The sequence below is a fragment of the Elephas maximus genome, chromosome 3 (genome assembly GCF_024166365.1).
Source record: "Elephas maximus indicus isolate mEleMax1 chromosome 3, mEleMax1 primary haplotype, whole genome shotgun sequence".
Taxonomy (NCBI): domain Eukaryota; kingdom Metazoa; phylum Chordata; class Mammalia; order Proboscidea; family Elephantidae; genus Elephas; species Elephas maximus.
Genome location: NC_064821.1, coordinates 171,442,498 through 171,464,558, shown reverse-complemented (window position 1 = coordinate 171,464,558; position 22,061 = coordinate 171,442,498). Strand labels below are relative to the sequence as shown.

The 22,061-nt window shown below is 53.7% G+C and overlaps 1 protein-coding gene across 7 annotated transcripts; it reads left to right on the top strand.

The window, feature by feature from the left end:
• Nucleotides 1-332: 332 nt before the first annotated feature.
• CSF1 (colony stimulating factor 1) lies at nt 333-20,522 on the top strand. Of its 7 annotated transcripts, XM_049880139.1 has the most exons (10): nt 337-914; nt 4,126-4,311; nt 5,543-5,605; nt 7,371-7,541; nt 11,404-11,551; nt 12,723-12,980; nt 13,617-13,747; nt 14,316-14,368; nt 14,691-14,749; nt 18,364-20,522. In XM_049880139.1, exons 1-9 carry the CDS (start codon nt 876-878, stop codon nt 14,734-14,736), a joined length of 1,095 nt encoding a protein of 364 aa, XP_049736096.1. In that variant the 5' UTR covers nt 337-875; the 3' UTR covers nt 14,737-14,749; nt 18,364-20,522. The 7 variants fall into 7 exon arrangements, with proteins under 7 accessions (XP_049736097.1, XP_049736098.1, XP_049736095.1 ...); XM_049880140.1 differs by lacking the exon at nt 12,723-12,980 and having other exon boundaries at nt 333-914; XM_049880141.1 differs by lacking the exon at nt 12,723-12,980 and having other exon boundaries at nt 334-914; nt 4,189-4,311.
• The last annotated feature ends 1,539 nt before the right edge of the window (nt 20,523-22,061 follow it).

Sequence of the window (22,061 nt, the reverse complement as noted above, 5' to 3'; positions counted from 1 at the left end):
GCACAGATAGCAGACCCCTCCCAGCTCACCATCACAGGGCACATTCCCTCACCTCCTGGCCAGGTGGCTGGCCTCCCTGTGTGTCCCCTTCCACCAGGACGTGCGAGACAAGAGGCTGGGCGGGCTACCTCGGGCCTGCATAGGATGGAAGGGGCTGCTGGCAAATCTGCTGACTCAAGCTCCTTCGAGGGGCTACAGCCGCGCACGGGAGAGGCCCCAGTGCCTGCCTTTCTCTCCCAGTGCCTGTTCCTGCTCTCATTTCCTGCTTAGGTCTGGGAATTTTCAGGCCTAGAGGGAAAGTCCCTTGGGACAAATATTAGAAAGAGGGTGACAGCACTGGATCTGCCTGCAGAGCACAGAAGGAAAGGCTCGATACGAGGCCAGGCGTGCAGAAGGGCGAGGAGGCGGTGAAGCCCGCGTTCTCTTCGTGAAGAAAACAGTTGGCGACTGGAAAGACAAGCCGGGAAGACCAGACCGAGAGCTGGGGGAGGGGAAGAGATGGGGAGGCGGCTCAGTGGGCCTCCAGAGTGAGTGTGTGTGTGTGTGTGTGTGTGAGAGAGAGAGAGAGAGAGTGTGTGTGTGTATCTGTGCGTGTGCGTGTGCGTGTGTGTGTGTGTGTGTGCCTGGCGCATGTCCAGGGTGATTTCCCATAAACCACATGCCCAGCCCGCTTAAAAGGCTGTGCCGAGGAGCTGGCCAGTGAAGCTCGGCTGGGGAAAGTGAAAGTTTGCCTCGGGTCTCTCCGCGCCGCCGCGGGTCTCAGCACCGCGGCACAGCCGAGCGGCGCGGCGCGGCCCCTCAGCCCGGGCGCCCATTCAAGCAGCGGCGAGAGACCAAGGGCGGCCGACGCGCCCGGCCGGGACCCAGCTGCCCGCATGACCGCCCGAGGCGCCGCCGGGCGCTGCCCTCCCACGGTAAGCAGCGGCGGCAGCGCGGGGCCCGGGCCCGAGGCGGGAGGGCGGCGCGGCCCCCCTCATCGGACCCTCCGGGCGCCCCGGCTGCACGGGCTTTCCCGCCGCGGCGGCGGGCTGCGGTTTCCTTCCCTCCTTTACGCAGAGCTGCCCCCGAGGACGGCCCTGCGGCTGCTCCCGGGGCTGCGACGCTTCCCTGGCAAGGAGAAGGCAGCTCACCCCATTGCATGGAGAGGAACGCTGAGCCCTCCACAGGCAGCAAAGAGGGGTTCCCAGGCACGGGCAGAGGCTCGGTGTCATCCACGGCGCCCCTGCCTCTACCGGCTTCCCGACCTTTTGACCGGGCACCGCCAAGGGACAGGAGTAGTGGCTGCGCTCCGAGTGTGGGTCTGGTGCCTTCCCCACTGGGCACCTTCTTTTTCCGCCACTCACAGGCTTCCAGACGCTTCAGGGGAGTGGGCGCTTCTGGGTGGGGAAAGTTCAGGGATCGTCAGGCTTGTACAATACCAGGGCCTATGCCAAGCAACCTGCTGGTAGAGGGAAGGAGGCAGACAAGCCACTACTTGTTCCAGCCCACAGGCAGCTGATGGGACTCGAGTGGCTGGGTTAAAGCCCGTCTTGGGGGGCCCAGGCCTCAGAGCTGACTTGACCCTGGCTTTGGACGTGCTAGCTCTGAAACATTTTCGTAGAAAATCTGGTCTTGGTCAGTTGAGAAGATCCAGAGCTTGGTGGTGGTGAGGAATGTGGAAGGTGGGTTTGGCTCTGCAGAGTTTTGGGCAGGACAAGGGGAGCTCAGGACTGCATGGGAGATGCGGGGCCCCAATGGTGGATAGCGGCTGCTGCAGCTCCTAGAAGGTGCGCATGACACTGTTAATGAACAGTACTGTAAATGGTCTTCCAGTGGGTTTGCTTCTGAGGAATCCTGGAGATAGGAAGAGGAACCTGGTGGGAAGAGGAGCAGAAAAAATGTGTGGGAATGGGGGAAAAGCTTGCAGGTGGAGGGAGAGGGAGAGGGAAGAACACAACTACAGGGGAGGAAGAGCCCAACTGAAAGAGAGAGAGAGGAGATGAAGCTGAGAGGAGAAAGGGGGGAAGGGGGAAGTGATGGGCAAAACACAAGGAAAGAGGCTGGAGGGTGAGACCATGAGGAAGGCTGAGCTGATGCCCAGAGGAGAAAAGAAAAGGGGGTTGGTTTTAGGCAGGGACAGTCCAAGGGTCCAGTCATGCCAGGGTCTCTCCAGAGACCTGTGGATGGAGATGATGGACCAGGATGGGAGGCAGGTAAGGATGGATGGCCGATCTGAGATGTCCCCACATCTCTCTGAACCTGCAACAAAGATACTTTCTGAGGCTGCCCCATAGAGGCAGAGGCTGGTGGACAGAAGGAAAAAAAGAGGAGGGAGAAGAGTCAGCCCTGCCAGATGCAAGTCACAGCGTTAACCCTAGGGTGTCCATCCAGATTCTTCTCTGAGGCAGAACTGGGGCCCTAGATCCAGGGGCGGCCCCCTTTGGTCACCTTTAAAGTCAGCCTCCTGTATGTGCTCCCCAAACTAATGCCTGAAATTTCTCCAAAATTCAGGCATCCGTTGGGGTTAAGCATTGCCCTCACCTCACTGTCCTCAAGCACCTATATCTTGACATGCCTGTGGCAGGATTGTCTTCCTGAGCATCCCTTTCCCCAGGGTCCTTTCCTCCATACCATTTATACCAGGGTCTCAGAGCCTCAATGGCAGCCAGCCTGGGACAGAGACACACTTTCTGCATGGCCCAGTTTCCTCCGATGGGTGTCGAACCCCAGGTTCCTGGGCAGCCATTCTCATCCAGGGCTGCCTCCCCAACTGCCCAACAGAACTCCAAGCCCCCTCATGGCTGTTCTCCCCCTCCTCCACATTCCCCTTTCCTCAGGCCAGGCCAGGACCTGCACGGTCCCTGTGCTGAATGGCACTGGGCCACCCTATGCCTCTTCCCTCCAGACCTCCCTCTTTCTCTCTGCCTCCAACTCCTCTCCATCCTTCAAGGCCTCACTAAGGCCCCTTCTCCCTGCAACCTCCCTGGTAGCCCGGCCAGAGCTGCATCTCCTCCCCGGTAAGAGCTGGCACGCGTTTGGGCCTTTCACTATGTGTAAATCAGCATGTTGTTGTGAGCTGTTTCATAGCCTCTCTGTGTTTTTCCAATGTGCTATTTATTTGCAGTATTTGTCTCATCATCTGTATTACTGGGACTGAGCCCAGATCCCAGAGGCCAGGGAGGTGCCAACCCTCACCCCACCCTGCCGGTATTTCCCTAAATCTGGGGGCGTCAGCTGACAGGAGGCTCAGGAGCTCTCAGGAGGCAACCTGGAGCTAGGAAAGAAAGCTCAAGGGTCTCTCTGCCTCTGGCTGGACAAAGGGAGACCTAAGGCCAGGAGAGGGCAGAGGGTACCTCAGTGAGGAGGAGGGAAGGAATAAGAAGTGACACAGTATTAGGAGCTATTTCCATCACTCTGCAAGTGAGCAGTGACAGGGCCAGGTGGGTGCTGAAAGGAGGGAGAGACCTCAGAAAAATGTCCCCACCATGATAAGAGCTGGGCTGGCTGGATGCAGAGCTTGATAGGGCTTCGCTAGCCGGTGTCAGCCAGGGCTGGCTCAGAGCTAGCATTGGTACCTGCAGTCAATTGGTTGGGATCCTCAAAACATACACCCAGCGCTCCAAGAGGTCTCTGGCAAGGAATGGGTTCCCAGTGAAACTGAGTTTGAGACCACTGGTTGTGCCCGGGGCAGAGCCAGGCCTTTCTGTGGAGCCAGGTGGGAAGAAGGCCTGGGCCCAGGAAAAACTCTCTGGCTTGCAGTCTGAAACCTGGTGCATGAATGTAAACTTGGGAGGAGTGGGCTGCTCAGAAGGTGCCTAGCTCAGTACTTGATGTTGCAGGGACAGGATAATGGGCAGATGCAAGTCCTGCCCTCAAGGATTTTCCTGTGTAATGAGGAATTTAGACAGGTAGGCATATTATTTATGTTATCATTAGAAGTTTAACATGTAGTCAGGCTTGGCCTGGGTGGATCTGGGAAGGCTTCTTGGAGGAGGTAACTTTTGAGTTGTTATCAATGGAGAGCAAGTTTGTGTCATGGCTGTTAGGAAATCCCAGCAAAGCTGCATTTGGGGACCACTGCATCCTGGAGTGAGGGACAGAGTCTGTAGAACTGTAGGTATAAAGTCTTTGTTTTTCTGCCCTCAGCAGGGCCTGGGAGCTCCTGGGGAGAGTAAGAGCTGGGAAGAAATGACACCTTCTCTGTCGCAGACATGGCTGGGCCCCCGGCTGCTGTTGACCTGTCTCCTGGTGAGCACGAGTGTTACCGAGGCGGTGCCAGAATACTGTAGCCATTTGATTAGGGATGGCCATCTGACGATCCTACAGCAGCTGGTGAGTGTTCTTCCATGCCTACCTCACTTCTTCCCCACTGGGGAAACTGAGGCAGGAGCCAGGGAGCAGGGTCAAAGAGAGGGGATGCAGACAGAGAAACAGGGCTACGCAAATGTGGTTGTAGCTCCCACCCAGCTTCACTGATGCTCCCCTAAGTCACCTTCCCATGTAAGGGCCTCTGGCCCCCCAGCTCTGAAACCCTCTCTAACTTGCCTGCAGGCAGTGGACGACGGGGTAGGCTTTCAGCTGGTTGCCTGTGTTAATAATTCCCCAGGAATATCAATTCTAGACTCTGAAAAGGCTTCTGAGGTCTGCTCTCCCTTAGTGAGATGCCTCCTCCAGGGAGCCAGCACAGTGCCTGATGTGTCCAGATGTTGCCTCCAGCTCCTGGACTCTTAGATATGCCACCAGCCTGGCACCAAGGCCCTTGCCAGATTTGGAAGGGAGGCTGCTGCCTGACTCTCAGCCCTCTGCCCCCACTCCTTGGCTCTTGCCCGAGCCCCAGGGCTGAGATGGCTTGCTCATCTAGGCCATGAAGGAGTCGGTGCCCCATTCTACTTCGGCCCACAGAGTCATTCCAGGCATGGCCCAGCCGGGCATAATCAGGTTCCTATCATGGCTGCTATCCTGCTCAGATGGGAATTTATCATCCCTCTGGCCAGCCAGGCAAGGTGGGGCACCACAGCTAAGGCCAGCTCCAGGGCCCTGTGCTTGGGGCCTACAGGCTAGGCCTCCCATCCCTCTAGCCCCTATACCACTCCTCCTGCGTGTAGCTGCAGCAGTCATGCAAGCTAGACTCAAGAGCCACAGCATTCTCTGAGGCTTAGAATCACAGAGCCACTGCGCTGGGGTCCAGCGGGGGCCTTGAGGACATTTAGCTCCAGCCCTCCAGGTCCAGAATCCCCAGACATCATCCATCCTCTGCTTGAATTCCTGCCATGACAGGGAGCTCATTACCTCCCAGGGGAGATTTTGTTCTGTATACTCTGTTAGATAGTTCTTCCTTATAACAAGCTGCCATCTGTTAGATTTCATCAGGTACAAGGTGGAAGGAAGAGACTCCTTGTTCTTCTACAGCCCTCCCCTAGCCTTGGCTCCGTCTTTCCAGGTGTGGTTGTGGGAGGTAGAAGATGTTCAAATCCTGATGGACCCAAAACTCCAGTCCCTGTTATGAGGCAGGCTAAGTTAAGCCTCAGCCACTCTGATACCACTGGCCCGCTCTCTCTTACAGATTGACAGTCAGATGCAGACCTCGTGCAAAATTCCCTTTGAGTTTGTAGACCAGAACCAGTTGGTGAGTGATGGCTATTTACGAGTTCCACGTGACAGCCTGTATAAGAGTTTGGCTGCTAACCAAAAGGTTGGCAGTTCAAATCCACCAGCCGCTCCTTGGAAATCCTATGGGATGGTTCTACTCTGTCCTATAGGGTTGCTATGAGTCGGAATCGACTCAATGGCAACGAGTTTGGGTTTTTTTGTTTGTTTGTTTAGGTGGGGTATATATGAATGCATGAAGATGGAAGAAATCCTAGAGCCAGGCAGGCTGGGGGCATGAGGTGCTCATGTGTGGAGTGCCAGGGTCTGGGGCTGGGTATGGTTCATGGCGCAAGTACCCTGCTTTCCCCTTCTCCTGTCATGGCACGTATCAAGTGCTTACTATGTGCCAGGCACTTTTCCAGTTTAATTCTGCCAGTAACACTATATGGTACACTGCTATTGTTTTTTATCCTCAGACAGATTAAAGGAGCATAGCTAGTAAGTGCTGGAGGACTAATTTGAACCCTGGAAGGCTAGTTCTGGAACCTAAAGCAAACCAATACTTCCAGGTCATGTGCTTGGCCTGAGGGTGTCACCTCCATCCACCAGACAGGCCAGGATCCAGGGAGTCAGTCCAGCTCTTTCCCTCCTCCTCCTACCACACACCCAACCAGCCAGAGAGCTGCTGGTTCTGCCTCCCAGGCAGCTTGGGATCTGCCCCTCCTCATCAGTTAGTTGGACAATTTGAGGGCCTTCTAACCGGCCTCCCTGCTTCCAGTGCACCCCTCATACCACCACTAGGGGGAGCTTTCTGAAACCCCAGCCTGTTGCTTTCACTCCCCTCCCCAAAATGTGTGGAAGGCCCCTGATCAACAGGAGAAAGCCCAGGTTGCTTAGCCTGGCAATTATGAGCTCCCATCACACAGCCCGCCCACCACCCCCCATTCTTTGCTCCTTTCTGTCTCCAAGTCTTTCTACAAACTCTACCTTACGACTATAATGCCTTTCCAATTGCCCCCACCTCAGCCCTTATTCCATGTGTATTCATCTTCATGTCTCTTACAAAACCTCTGCCATGATATCAACAGGTCGGTCTCACCTCTGAGCTTCCGCACACCTGCCCATACACACTTCTGTTAGAACTGAGCCCTTTGGTTCACCATTATTAGTGGTTTGAGTTGTCTCCTTGAAGAGATGGTGGTCTCATCGAAGACAGAGACCCTGTCTGCTTTAGCTCTGTATCCTTAGCAGCACTTGTGCCAACAGGTTTCTAGTAAATGCTGTTAAAGGCATGAGTGATGACTGACTGAATGAATGAATGAATGAAATACTGATGTTATTCTTTGGACCATGAGGTGGTCTCCAGTGCCAGTATGCACTGGAGGATTAGAAGGAGTCAGATGGTGTAGGACTTTTGTGAAGTCAAGCCGAGAGGGAGGGAGAGGAAGAGGGAAGAAGAGAGAAGAAGAGAGGGATTCCCCAGAGCCCACCCACCCTATAGGTCCCCATCATGATTAAAGCCTCAACCTCAACCTCCAGAAATCCAAAGGTCTGTCTGATCAGAACCCACATTTCCTTTCCTGTATCCCATAACCCCAGGAGTGCCAGATCCCAAAGAGAAAGAATGAAAGAGCAATTTAGTACGGCATTTTCCTTATTACTGGAGTGTTACCCGCCTCCCCCAGTGGTGGGGTAGGTCAGGTTGCAGCATTCCATCTTCCTGGAATGGGGGTATCTAGCACAGACCCTAGGTCTCTAGGCTGCACCAGTCAGGCCATAACCTCTAGATTCTCATTTTTCAGAATGATCGTGTGTGCTACCTTAAGAAGGCATTTCTCCTGGTGCAAGACATAATGGAGGACACCTTGCGTTTCAAAGACAACACCCCCAATGCCAATGCCACCATGCAGCTTCAGGAACTTTCTATTAGGCTAAAGAGCTGCTTCACCAAGGATGATGAAGAGCAGGACAAGGTAGGAAGGTCCTGGAACTGGCAGCACTGAGTAAGGGCAGAGGGTAGCTGTGGAGAGTACAAGCAGTGGTGGGACCATCCACTGCTCAAGGACCCCTGGCCAACTGACCTTGGCCTTCACTGGCATTGTGCCTGCAGCACTGAGTGCATTCACCTACCTCCCTTCATGTCATCATTCACACGCTTTCTCATTCATTCTTTCAACCCACAAACCCCTACTGAGGACCTACTATTCAGGAAGCGCAGTACTCGGCCTTGACAGTGTCATCGTGAGCAAGAAACACATGGTTCCTGCCCTCATGGGGCTTATAGTCCAGTGAGGTTAGCAGCCATTAAACAAACAATGACACAAATAGATATAATTACAAGCATAAGGACTATTCATTTATTTAACAAATAGCTATTGAGTGCCTACCATATACCAGGCACTGTTCTAGGCACTGGGAAACAGCTGTGATCAAAACAGACAAAAATCTTTATATTCATGGAGCTTACATTTGGGGGTGGTGTTGATGGTGGTGAGACAGTTAACAAAACGTATAAGTAAAACATTTGGCATGTAGGATGGTGGTAGTTGCATTGGAGAAAAGTAAACCAGAGGAAGGAAGAACTGGAGTAGGTGAGATAGTGAACCGTGAACAAGAGCTACACAGGGTTCTGAGAGAGAGAAACAGAGGTCTCTAATTTGAATGGAGATGGGAGTGGGGAAGAAGAGACAGGCTTCTGAGGAAGAAAATGTTCATTTGAGATCCAAGGATGAATAAGAGCTGGAAAGCAATATATTGTTAAGAGGGTTCCAGCCCAGGGGACACGAAACACAAAGCCCTCAGGGGGACAGGAACGTGCACATCCAGGGATCCAAAGGGTGGCGAGCATGACTGGACACAGGACATGAAAGGAAGAGGGCGGAGGAAGTAGGAGCCATCTCATTTGGGGCCTTAAAGATGTGGAATTTTGTCTTAAGTGTAAGAGAAGCCATTGTGAACAGGCAAGTGACATAATCTGACTCAGACATTGTAAGCCATTCTGGTTGCTGTGTGAAAGGTGGACTGTAGGAGTGGAAATGGAGGCAGGGAGTCCGGGCTAGAGATATCATGGCTCGGACTAGGTGGTGCAGTGAAGGTGGAGGCAAGTGGGCATGTTCTAACAGATTTTGGAGGTGGAACCAACAAGACCTGGTAAATGCAGTGGGCGTGAGGAGCTGAGGAAAGGGGGAAGAGTCACGAGTCCCAGGTTTTTGTCTTGAGCACCTGGACGTCTCGATGATCCTGATATGGGGATGATCAGAGGGTGGAACAAGAGCAGGCGTTCAGTTTGGGCACACTAAACTCGAGATGTTTGTGAAATGAGTGAATGGAGACTTTGAGCAGGCAGCTGGGTATAGTGTCTTGAGGTATAGATATGTAGAGACAGATAAGAGAGAGAGAAAGAAGAGATACCAGCATATGGGTCACCTATGAAGCCTTGAAACTATATCATTGCCTACTGGCAGAAAGAACCAGCCCCCTGAGCTCAGAGGTACCCAAGCATTTGGAGGTCAGGCAGAGGAGAGGCAGCCCTAGAGGTGAAAGGAAAACCAGGGGAATGTGGTGTCACTGAACCCAAGAAAGAGGATGTTTCAAGATGGAGGAAGTAGCCACCTTATGGTGTTGAGAAGTCAAGCAAGGTAAGGGCCAAAAAGTATCCATTGGATTTGGCCACGTGCAGGTGGCTGTTAGAGGCTAGTGCCAGATCAGGGTGCATAGAAAAGAAGTGGAGGCAATGCTGTGGAGGAACTCAGCTCTAAAAGGGGGCAGAGACAGAGAGATGTAGCTGGAGGGATGTGAAGTTGAAGTAGGAAAATTTTTTAATGAAAGGTATTAAATTTGTGGTCCAACTTTAAGGCTCATAAGAATCACCTGGAAAGTGTGTTAGAAATGCAGATTCCCAGGCCACTCCCCCAAAGAGTCTAACTCACTGGGTCTGAGGGTAGACCCAAGAATATGCATTTTAACAAGTAGCCCCACCCATGATATGATATAAGCAGTCCTGAGACCCCACGTGGGTACACACTGGACGGTGAGGGGTAGACTCTAGGAGGGAGGGATCCTTTGGAGCTGAGAAGAACGGAGCTCCTGAGGAGAAAGGGTACCCCGCTGCTGCAACAGAGGAGCATAGGGGACTTCTGTCTGGTGGTTCCTGTTTTCTCCATAAAAAATGAAGGGAAGTGTGGAGGAGACAGTTTTATGAAGGGAGGAGAGAGAGGGAGCCAGCTTACCTCTTTCTTACGACAACCTTGGGGGAGAGGCTGGCAGGGATTATTGTTTTGACTTTACCCATGAGGAAATGAGCCCAAACTGGATAATTCATTTGGCCAGCGTCACACAGCTGGTGAGCGCTGGAGCTGAGCCCAGGACTTCTCATTCACTCATCTAGTAAACATTTATTAAGGGCCTACCATGCTCAGAATAAAGATCTGGTGATCTACCTCCCCAAAATCAGCCATTGAAAACCCTATTTAGCCCAGATTAGAACACATTTCTAATCGGACACATGGGGTTGCTATGAGTTGGAACTGACTCAACAGCAACGGGTTTGGTTTTTTCAGTTTTGTGAATAGGCCATGGGGAATACAATGATGTGCTCCAGGACTCCACAGCTTAGTAAAACCCATAGCTCTTCCCTCTGTGGCTCAGTGGAAAGAAAAACTTGGTATTTGGGAGCCAAGGGCAAACAGGCCATAGATGAAGTGATGGGCATGTCTGGCATTGCCTAGTGTGAAAGGAGAAACAGGCCCAGGACTGGGCCCTGAGGAATGCCTCACCTAGAAGTCAGGGCAGTCTGTCTGGTAAGGGGACTGAGACAGAGCAGCCTAAGCGGTGGGAGGAAAACGAGGAGTATGTGAAGCTTCTCAGAGCTCTGGTGGATGTTGGGGGCCTGGGTCCCACAAGCAGAAGAAAGCAGCCTCAGCACAGTGAGAGAGGCCACTTAGGGCTGGGGACCTTCAGCCCTCGCTCCAAGACAAGCCAATGCCAGAGAAAGTCCCACATGCCCTGTGGCCTGTTCCATCCCACATTCCACACCACAGCAGGACAATCTTTCTAAAACCCAAGCCTTACCATGCCACTTCCCCCTCCCAGCAACCTTTCAGATGTTTTGTTTCTTTCTTTTTCTTCTCTTTTCTTTTTTTCTCTCTCAGGAAAAGGTTAAACGTTCTTGAAATGGCCAACAGGGCCCAGCAAGACCTGGCCATTGCTGGCATCTCTCCAGCTACATTTCTCACTACTTTCTCCCTAGATGATACTGCTGCAGGCACCCTAGCCTTCTTCTAGTCCTTCAACATTTCAGGCTTTGTCCTGCCTCAGGACCATTTGCACAGTCTATTGCCACTGCCTGGACAACCCTCTGCACACTCCACCTCATGCTCCCTTCCTGATTAACTCCTGCTCATCTTTGAATCAGTTCCTAGGTGAAATTCTCCCTAAACCCTCAGGCTCATTGAGTCCCCCTTGTTATACACCCTCAGAGCACTCAGTACTTCTTCACAGGACTCATCACCCTTGTAACAGTGTGTTTAATGCAAAAGCCCCTGCTATACTCAATGTCCAACCCCACCAGGGACCACCCCACTCTCACTCATTGCAGGGTTCCCAGGTAATTACCATATGCCTGGTCCATAATTTGTATTGAATGGATCTATGAATAAATGACATGTCCCACAACCTCAGGGTTGGTTCTGTTGCAAACCAGTGAGGAGAGGAAGGAGGAAGTGAAAGGGAAGAAGAAGATAGATACGAGAAAGTTCAAGGGTGTTTTGACAAAAGGGCTAGGGACATGGGGCCAATGAACATGCTCACCAAAGGGGCTCCCTGCTCTCCTTCCAGGCCTGTGTCCGAACTTTCACTGAGACGCCACTTCAGTTGCTGGAGAAGATCAAGAATGTCTTTAACGAAACAAAGAATCTCCTTACAAACAACTGGAAAGTTTTCAGCAAGAACTGCAGTGACAGCTTTGCTAAATGCTCCAGCCACGGTAAGTCCAGGGGGCCTGCAAGTGGATGGTGGAGGGAGGATGTAGGGGACAGAGGAGGGACCGGGAGGTGAGGTGTGGGGCTGGAGGGACCCCCAGGGAGGCAGCTACTCGTGCTCCTGTGTGTGTAAACGTGCTTGTTTTGTGTACATATGTGGCTTCACACACCTCTGGGCGTTCCTGGGCACATATCTCTTCTGGCATGTGTGTGCATGCACACTCACATATGTCTGCATGCCAAGGCATCAAGAAGGATCATGCTGATGGCTGCGAGATCAGGGAGTGGCAAAGGGCCCTCTCTGAGAGCCCTGTAGGCATGGAGGCTTTCCCCACGGGCGCTGCAGGCTGCCTGAACACACGGAGGGTCCCATGGAGAGAGCAGAGGCCCCATTTGGGAGTCAGATCCCTCGCTCCAGAAGCCCCGCTGCAAATCACCGGGATACCCTGGCTCCAGAAGTCGCCAGGATGCTTTGAGTGTCCCCTCAAGGGACAAGGCTGGATTTGAAGTCTGAGCATCATTCAGATTCTCCCAGTGCTGGCCCAGCTGCATACGTGTGTGCCCTGCGTGTCCTCGTCTCTGCGTCCTGTGTCCCCCTACAGCTCCCTGAGGCAGGGGCTGAGGTCCTGCAACCTGCCAGTGGCCAAGTCCAATCTCATTGCCTCAGTGCCAAGGCCTCAAGCCGTGGCCATGTTCCAGCTCCAGTTGGTTCCCGCCTGTGGCTGTGGCTGTGTGGTCCCTGGCTGTGCATGAAACCATCTCTCTGCTTTCCAACCAGCGTGGTGTCTTTTGGCTTGAGGGTGTCTTGTGTGAGTCCTGGAGCCCACTTCTCAACCTCAAGGCCTGGCTGCTGCTCACCCTGGCTTGGTAGCTGGCTGGAACTCTACCGCGGGCTGTTCTCTGTTGTCTTCCCTGACACTGACCCGCAGCCTGTGCATCTAAGCCCCCTCTTTGCTCTTGACCCATGAGAGCCTGCAGTCTTCACCTCCTCTGCCTGAGGCCTGTGTCATGAGCGTCTGCTCCATCCTGTCCTCTCCTCAGCCTCAGGGCTGAGTTAGGGGATGAAGGGTACCCCAGACCCATGCCCTTGTCTTGGCCTACCCTGGGAGAGCTGTGCTGGAGGCTGGTGACTCTATTTCCTCCCCGTCTTTCTCCCTCTCTCTGTGGTTCTTTCAGATGTGGTGACCAAGCCTGATTGCAACTGCCTGTACCCCAAAGCCACCCCTAGCAGTGACCTGGCCTCTGTCTCCCTTCGCCAGCCCCTCACCCCCTCAGCGGTCCCTCTGGCTGGCTTGACTGGGGCTGACTCTGAGGGGACAGAGGATGGCTCCTTCTTGCCCAGTGAGCAGCCCCTTCATGCAGTGGACCCGGGCAGTGCCAAGCAGCGGCCACCCAGGAGCACCTGCCAGAATTTTGAGTCTCCGGAGACCCCAGGTGTCGAAGGCATCCCCACCTCTGGTTCACCTCAGCTCCACCCATCTGTCGGGGCCCCCACCCCTGGGATGGAGGATGTTCTTGACTCCGTGTTGGGCACTGACTGGGCCCTAGAAGAAGCCTCTGGAGAGGCTAGTGAGGGTTCTATACCCCAAGGGTCTGAGCTTTCGCCCTCCAGGCTGGGAGGGAGCAGCATCCAGGCAGAGACCACTGGGCCCAGCAATCTCTTCTCGGCATCTTCTCCAGTTGCCAGATCAACAGCAGGCCAGAAGCCAGCACACATATCTGGCACCCCCTTGCCCGGTGTGGGCCCTGTCCAGCCCATGGGCCAGGCCTGGAATCACATACCTGAGAAGCCAGACAGTCTATTGGCCCTGCCCAGAGACCATCAGGAGCCAAGTACTCCCAGGACTCCGTCGCTGCGCCCACAAGGCCTCAGTAGCTCCTCCACCCTCTCTGTTCAGCCAAGGCTTCCCAGAAGCCACTCAGGGGGCAGTGTGCTGCCCCTTAGGGAGCTAGAGGGCAAGAGGAGCACCCGGGACCGGAGGAGCCCCACAGAGCTGGAAGGAGGACCAGCAAGTGAGGGGGCGGCCAGGCCCCAGGCCCGTTTTAACCCCGTTCCTTTGACTGACACAGGCCATGGGAGGCAACACGTGCAACACTCTGACCCCCAGCTCCCCGGGTTTGTCTTCCACCTGCTGGTGCCCAGCATCATCCTGGTCTTGCTGGCCGTTGGTGGCCTCCTGTTCTACAGGTGGAAGCGACGGGTAAGAAGAGCGCAATGAGGGATAGGAGGTCAGCTCTTGGGGGGCAGGGTGGAGGTGCAGGTTGGGTTCTTCAGACACTGAGAGAGGAGGCTGACTGAGCACAGAGCTTGGGGAGGTCGGGAAGGGGGGCTTCTTCAAGAATGCGGAAGGCTCAGCTGGTCCTAAGGTTAGCAGGAAGGGAAGGGACCGCAGCAGAAGAAAGTGGGAGAGAATATTCTTGGGACAACAGCAGGATGAGAACCCAGATGAGAGGGTAGGCAAAGGAGGAGCGTGATGCTGTGTGTGTGTCAGGCAGGCGCGTTCCCTTGGGGCTCTGCAGAGTCTTGGTGGGACATGAGGACCCATGGGAGACAGTCTGCATGGGGAGAGGGGGAGTGTGTCTGGGGTTCACCAGCAGGGAGGCCTCATGGCTGTCTTCTGGCCCTCTGGCTGATCCCCCCACTTCTGGGTAGCTGGGGGCAAGACAGGAGACTGGCAACTCTCTCATCAACTCCTGGGGCTGCCCTGCCTGGGGATGGGGCCACCAGCCTCTCCCAGCTCCTCAGTGAGTCTGCTTTCCTGTTCCCAGAGCCATCGAGAGCTTCAGACAGTGGATTCTCCCATGGAGCAGCCAGAGGACAGGTGAGGCGGGCCTTGGGTTAGGGCCCTGGGTGCCTGACTTGGGATCAGACTAGGGACTGATTTTCCCTCTAGATTTGGGAAGGGAGGACCTTCTCCCACTTGCACTGAGGAATTGAAGATACAGGAGAGAATGAGGGGCCTCCCCTCTTTCCTATGCATCTGGGTTTTTTCCTGATTTCTTCCCAGGGTTAGGCAATCTCGGGTGTCCCAAATCTGAGGGGGCTGGAGCACATGCACAGGGGACTTGGAGGGTAAGCTGAGGGGGTCCCTTTCTCCCTTGTTCCTGCTGAAGTCTCATACCAGCCCTGTGCTCTGCCTGCAGCCCCCTGACCCAGGATGGGGAGAGACAGGTGGAACTACCAGTGTAGGGGGAATTCTAAGGTAAGATTCTGGTTTTGATCTCCTTCTACCCCTTAAAATGAGATACACCTTTCCAGGTACCCCACCCAATGATGACACCACCAGTTCTCCACGCAAGGCCCACATGCTCAACTCCTTCCCCTCTCTCCTGCTCCCTTTTTTAATCCATGGCCAGGTCTGGCCCACCCTCTCCTGGCCAGGCGCTTGGGTCTTTCCTGCCTCTCCAGCCTCTCCACTGCATCTGAGGCCAGGCACAATGACCTCTTTCTTCATCAGGTCCCTTGTCTTGCTACCACTTTCGATCCCAGAGCAACTTAAATTCTCTTCTTCAAATGTAGCTTTTGGAAAGTCTTTACCTTGCTGAGGAATTTTCAGTAGTTCTACACTGCCAGCCACTTCACAGCCAATATTCTCAGCTTGGCCTCCAAGCCCCTTCAGCAGCTACCCTCAACAGGCACCTTGTACCAGCTTCCCCCTCTGTTTGCTCCCTTTTTGGTTCTTCTTCTCAACCAAGGCCATTTCTACCTCCCTGCCTTTAGAGTCACAGAGCCATAAAACCTCAGTCTTGGAAGGGCCCTCAGGGGTCATTTGGCCAAGCGTCCCACCCCTCTCCCAGCCAGCTTCCTGTCACACTCCCAGTTCCAGGCAAGCTCCCTGCCTAGCCACAGCCCATGCCAACTCCAAATAACTCTGAGAAGTCTTTCCTTGCACGAGCAAAACTGGTAGCTCTGCCCCCTCCACACTGGTCCTCCCTCCAGTTCTCCAAAGAGCCCTCAAATATTTAAAGTCAGTTAGTCATGTCCCCTTTAAGGATTCTCTAAGCTAAGTGTGGTCAAGTCCCTCAAACATTCCTTATATGATATGGTTTTCAGACCCCTCACCATCCTGGTCGCCCTCCTTTGGACACACTCGTTTGTCAATGTCCCTCTGAAAATGTGGCACCCAGCCCTGGACACAGTACTCCAGATGTTGTCTGACCAGCTCAGAGTACAGTGGGACTGTTACCTTCCTTGATCTGGACAATATTCTTCTATTCATACAGATTAAGATTGCATTAGTTCTTTCACGACCGCATCATAGTGTTGTCATGTGTTGAACCTGTAGTCTATTAAAAACCCTAGACCCATTTCCCATAAACCTCTGTCAAGCCAGACCTTCTCTATCCTGTACTTGGACAATTTTTTTTTTTTAACCAAAGTGCAGAAGTTTATATTCATCCTTGTTAAAGCCACCTTGTTGGTTTCTGCCCATCACCCAGGCCTAACGAAATTGTTTTCAGTCCTAATCCCAACTGCGTCTCCCGCACACTGAGGAGTGCCTTCTATTGTCCTTGCCCACGTTGTTGATAAAGATGTAGCTCTTATTCTTCCTCCCAGCTGTTCCCCCAGCCCACCTGTCCCCGGCCCTCCTCCCTTCCTTGCCTACGCCCACAGGCAGCCCCGTCAGAGGCCTCCCTGAGTGCCCCCTCTCCCTCTGGTTGCTCCTTTAATTCCTACCCCTCTTGTTCTTTTGTATTTGGTTAATACTATATTGATTTGCACTTATTTGGGTGTTGTTTTTGTAAGTTTTTAAATCTTATTTTATGTGTCTGTGTACATTCAGCACCCCTAACAAGGTTGTAAGCTCCTCGAGGGCAGGGAATGTGTCTACCACTTTTTTGTGTGTTTCTTCTATCACAGGTTCTAGCACTGGGAGGGCTTCTCCACACTTGGCAATAGCTCAGTAAACTGACTGGGCTGACTGACTGACTGGCCCTGGCCAGCTGTCTCTAGCCAACCAGCCTTCTGACTGACCACTTAACCAGCTAACTAACTGACTCTGACTGACTGACTGACTGACCAGCTGGCTGGGTGACTGACTAACCAACTGGCTAGCTGGTGACTGCCTGAATAGCAAGTTGTTGGGTTAACTGAATAGCTGGCTGACTGGCTGGCTGGCTAGGTCATTGGGGCAACACACTGAAGTTGCCAGTCATACCCCGTGCCAAATGCAAGCAAGCACCTTAGGCCTTCCTATGTGTACAGCAACAGGCCTGGGCAATTCCTGGAGAGACAAGGGATCTGGCAAATGCTCCAAACCAGGGGAGCAAACTTAGAGAAGAGCAAGAAGTCACACATCTGGAACCCTGGGGACTACTTTGTCAGAAGGGTAGACTAAGGTGTGTCAGTAGATCAGCTGGACCCCTAGCTGGGCTGTGAGGATGGCCCAGGTCCCTCAGGACTGGTGAGCATAGGGTGGACAGAGGTCCCTAGGGTCACCACTCACTGTACTGGTTGCTGGCCCCTCCTCCCCAGTCTTAGCCCTCTGTCCCCTCCCTCTGCATTCACATTCACCTTCCCCTGCCTGCCTAGTCTCACACCTGTCACAGGCTTTCCTCTTCCTCCTCTTAAGTTTTCAGTTAGAGAGGAGCCCAGGCAGGGGCTACATCCTGACCCCACCTAGATCAGCAGGTTGAGTCCTCAGGCTGTCCCCTATCCGGGCACCAGGAGCCCAAGGAAGACTCAGTGCCAGCCCCAGACTGACTGCTACTCTAACGGAAAGAGACACTGAGAGACCCAGAGCCACAGAAAGGAAACTCAGACATAACCATGCCAACCCCAGGGAACTGGGAGAGGGGGGCAGTAGACCGGAGCTTTCCCAGCTGGTCCTTCTTGCCTCTTGGGCCCCAGCAGGGCCTGTGGCCTGGCTGTACCCAGCATGGCTCATGTTCAGTTTATGGTTCCCCTCCAGAGCATGGGAATGGGCTAGGAGCCAAAGGCTGTGGTCCCATCTTCCCTCCATACCCTTCCCAGGCTTTGTCAGTAGGGCCTATGGATGGTCGGGGTAGGAGGCTGCACACAGGGTCAAAGTCAAACTGTTGGATGGAGTCCAGGGGATTTCTGCTCTGGGAACAAAGCGTTCTGAGGATGCTGGGCAAAGGGACAAGGATGGGGGTGTGGTAGGGAGAGGGCAGGGCCCTGACTCCTATGAATTATTGGGGTGGCAAGTCCCTTGGCCCATCCAGGAGGAGGCTGGGTAGCTCAAGGGTTAGCATGCCTAATGGCATGGTGGGAGTTTCCTTGTCCTAGCACTGCCTCTAGACTTTTCCATTCTGGCCCAAATTCTTCCTCTTCAGTTACCTCTGCTCTGCTGTCCCGAATATCATCTGTGGTAACTGATGAATGGTGTGGAGGTGGAAATGAAAAATTCCTCTTATTTGCTAGAGTTAGCAGGAGTCACCCTTAGATTCACTGCACAAAGGCCAGTGAGATGGCCTTGCCTGAGGAGGGGTCTAAGGACACTCAAGTGTCCTCTTCCCTTCTTGTCAGGCCCCTCTGCCTGAGCAATGACCCCTCCCCCCAGCCCTGTTCAAACCTCCATCAGGCCCCATTGCCTCCCCCTGTGGTCCCTGGTTCCACAGGAGGAGGTAGGAGGTGAGGCCAGTCTGACCAGAGGCTTGGGCTGTTGCCAGGGAAGGCCGCCTGGCCCCTCTGTGGTGTCTGGGGTGGCTGGAAATGCGAGGGAAAGAATGGGAGGAAGCCCTTCCTGCAGCACCACCAACAGCCCACAGGAACGCCGCACCTCCCCCACCCATGTCCTCAGCGACCCTCCTCCACTCCCACTCGGCTGACCAGCCTTTCTTTCTCTCCCTGCAGCTGGGCGCACAGGACAGTTTCTCCATGGGAGGAGAAGTTATGGGGGCATCTACCACCATCCCTCCCCAGCCATTCTCCTGGGATGGTGGCCTGCCCACTATGAGCACCCCCGCCTGCCAGGACTGGAACAGAGCAGCCAGGCTGGGGTTCCTCTGCCCTCAACCCTCTCTGTCCCTTGACTGACTGAGAGAGGGCCAGGGGGTGCTCCCTGAGATACCTATATTTATTGTGGGGCCTGGAGGCTCCCATCTGCTTGAAGAAGGCTGGCAAGCGTGTCTCAGGACCCTTGGCCCCCAGGGGCTGTGCCCTCCCCACATTCCCCTCCGAGCCAACACCTGGGCGAGAAACCCAGAGGCCTGTGGGATGAGGAAGAACAGGGCAGGGGCTGAGGAATGGAAGAGCCCTTATGCCTAGAGGACCCACCTGGTGCCAAGAGATTCCAGCATCGGCAAGCAAGGACTTGTCTCCAAGGAGAGGAGCATGAGATTGGCAGGGTGAGACAGCATCAGCTGGATTTCCTGAAAACACATGCAGCTGAGGTAACAGGAAGAGGCGGTCTCTGGGCCTGCCGGTCTGCACCAACAGCAGAGGGTTCTACACCCTCGGCTCATCTAAGTGTCCTATCTGGTTGCTGGGTAGAGAAGGGAGGCCAGCCCTGTCCTCAGGACCTGCCTGGCCTGCTCCTGACGCCTAGGGGAGGACCAAGGTCTGGCCTCTGCTCCCACTTCCTTCCAGCCCCTGCCAGAGCGTCTTCAGGAAGCCACGCAGAGGCTGCCCCTCATGAAGGAAACCATTGATTGCACTGTGAACACTGAACCTGCCTGCTGTACAGCCTGCCCTGGCTGTCCCGGGGGAAACAGTTGTCCGTCCTCCCACCCGTCCAGCCTTTCCCAGCTTCCCGCGCTGAGCACCGAGCTGGCCTTGCCTGTTGACGGAAGGAGCCCTTAAGCCCTAACCTTCTCCTGACCCGGCCTTTGACACCCCAGGGAGGAGTTGGGTGGGAGAACCGCCCGGGCTGCTAGCCAGAGCTGGTCTTTAGGCTATGTCGTTCGCCCAGGTTTCTGCATCTTGCACTTTGACACTCCCAAGAGGGAAGTGATTGGTGGGAAGGAGGGAAGGGCAGAGACAAAACGGGTGCAGGGTGGAGCTCTGACAGAAAATGGGTCTTTGATATTATGGCTCCTGGCCCCTGATCCCCAGCCCAATCTCCTTCCCCCCTACCAGGCTCCCGCCCCAACCACAGTTTATGGCTGCTGCCGGCAGGCACCTGGAGCTCAGTAGGTTATCTCTGCTAGGAGCCTGGGGCTGGGCTGCCACCTGTACTGGCACCCAGCTCCCCTTCTCTTCCCATACTTGTTCTTTCCTGACCCCAGTAGGCAGTTGACACCCTCCAACTCTCACTCCAGCCCCCACTACCACCACCTCTCTGGCCAGGCAAGCCAGGATGGGAAAGGGGCCAGAGGGGATCAGGGCACCTTTTTTCATCTCTGCTTATGAGGGCCTTAGCTTCCTGGGCCTAGCCCATGGCCGTGGCTCAACGGCGACAGGGCTGTTGATTGCCCTTGGCCCCTTTGTGCTGCTGTGTCCCTCCTTGGCTGCCCTGCCACTGAAGACCCTGCCCTGCCTGGGCTACTATCCCAGGGCTCAGGGTCTTCCCTTACTGCCCCGAAAAGGGAGGCTCGCTGGCTCCTGCCTGCCCAGGTTGATGCAGACAGCCGAGGGAAGGGCAGCGAACTTTCACTGAGGACTCATTCTTCTAGTCACAAACTCTATATTTGATACTAGAAAATACGTATTTAAAAATGGAAGCTTGGAAGAAAAAAAAAAAACCCCAGAAAAAAGGCATTACCCCTCCTTAAACATACAGTATTTTAAAAGTCAAAAAAGCATGTCCAACCCACCGCAGAAGCTCTTTGTGAGTGCTTGGTGACATAGAAGCGGGGCGGGCCCCAGAGCTGCCTCTGGGTGTCTCCTCTGACTGCACAGGAATCCCTTCTTTTCTCTGGGAAAGCTGAGAGGGAACATTGGCTCACGCACTGTGAGATTTTGTTTTTATACTTGGAAGTGAATTATTTTATATAAAGTCATCTAAATATCTATTTAAAAAAAATAGGAAGCTGCTTATATATTTAATAATAAAAGAATTGCACAAGCTGCCACGTGTGAGTCATGGGAAAAGTTGCTTTTCGGGGTGTGGGTGGTAAAAATGGGGGCAGGCGGGCAGGCAGCGGCTGCTGGGCGATCCCTAGCTCGGAAAGCTCTTTCCAAGATATAAGGGGAAGGAGGGTTCTCTCTAAATTTCCGTCTTCTTATTGCTTCCCCAAACACATTCATCTGCCTATCTGCTTAATAGGGAAACAGGCAATAATCAGCCAAACCGCAGGCCTGGCCACTGGCCCCCGTTCTAGCTCAACCCAGCCCAGCCTGGGTAAATGGGTGGTTGGGCTCTGTCCAAGGGCCTGAGGGGTCTGCAAGGACCAGCTCCTTGACCACTGAGTGACGCTTCAGGGCAGAGGGAGCTGGCCAGTTTCTAGCAGGGCTCTGAGGTAAACGACCACTGTCTGTGGCCCAGCAAGGTTAGCAGGGGGAAAGATCCAGAAGGCTGTGTGAGGGTCCTCAGGGTCTGACCTTCCCACTGGACATAGAGAGGAACCTGATCAAAGCTGGGGCCACTTAGGCGCAGAAGGGTGTTAGGAAGAACCCATAGACTGACGGCCCAGATAGTACAAACACATATCCTGGGCAAAGCTATGACAAGAGGGGCCTCCCCACCCATGAGAGAGTGGTGGACAAAGTTCTGCGTCTGTAGTTCTCAACCTTTGGCTTACCTTAGGATCACCTGGGGAGTTTAAAAAAATAATGATGCCCAGGCCCCACCTAGATCAACAACATTATAATCTCAAGCACCAGGCATCAGGACTTTTAAAAGTCATCTCAAGTGATTCAAACGTGATCCAGGATGAGAAGCACACAGAGGTTCACCATCCACGTGGTGGCTATTGTAATTAAAATTGGTAAGAATTAAACCCTCCGTCCCTCAGTCACACTAGCCACGTTCCAAGTGCTCAGTAGCCACATGTGGCTAGCAGCTACCATATCGGACAACACAGAAATAAAACATTTGTATCATCGTAAAGACTTTATTGGACAGCATTGCACAGAAGGTTGGATCCCTAGATTTAGAGGACCATGGTTATAGGGCCATGACTGGCACCAAGTTACTTGTCCAGGAACTAATTGTACAGGTGCCTCAGTCACCCCTTTCTGTGCCCTTACCCCCAACCCTGTCCTTCATCACTTCCCTTAAGCTAGCTCTTCCCTCTTTATCAAAAGCTTCTCAGAAAAGATTTTTAAAGATTTACATTTCATCCTTCAAGATACAACTCAAAAGTCACCTCCTCTGAGAAGCCTTCCCAGCTTGACCCAAGGCCTAGGCCTTTGAGACCCACTCAAGCTTACTTAGTCCCTTTCTCATCTGTGCTCCCATGGACTGAGAGTGCATTTGTATGTCTGTCTGTCCCACTAGGCTATGAGCTCTGGCAGGAACTGTGCCACATACCTCCTTGTATACCAGTACCTAAAAGTATCTGACACACAGTAGGTGTTCAATAAATGTGTGTCAAAGGATAGTGATGAATGCATAAGCAAAGGTATGGTAATGCAAATACTCACCAGATTTAACAGGTGGCCTTTTTTAG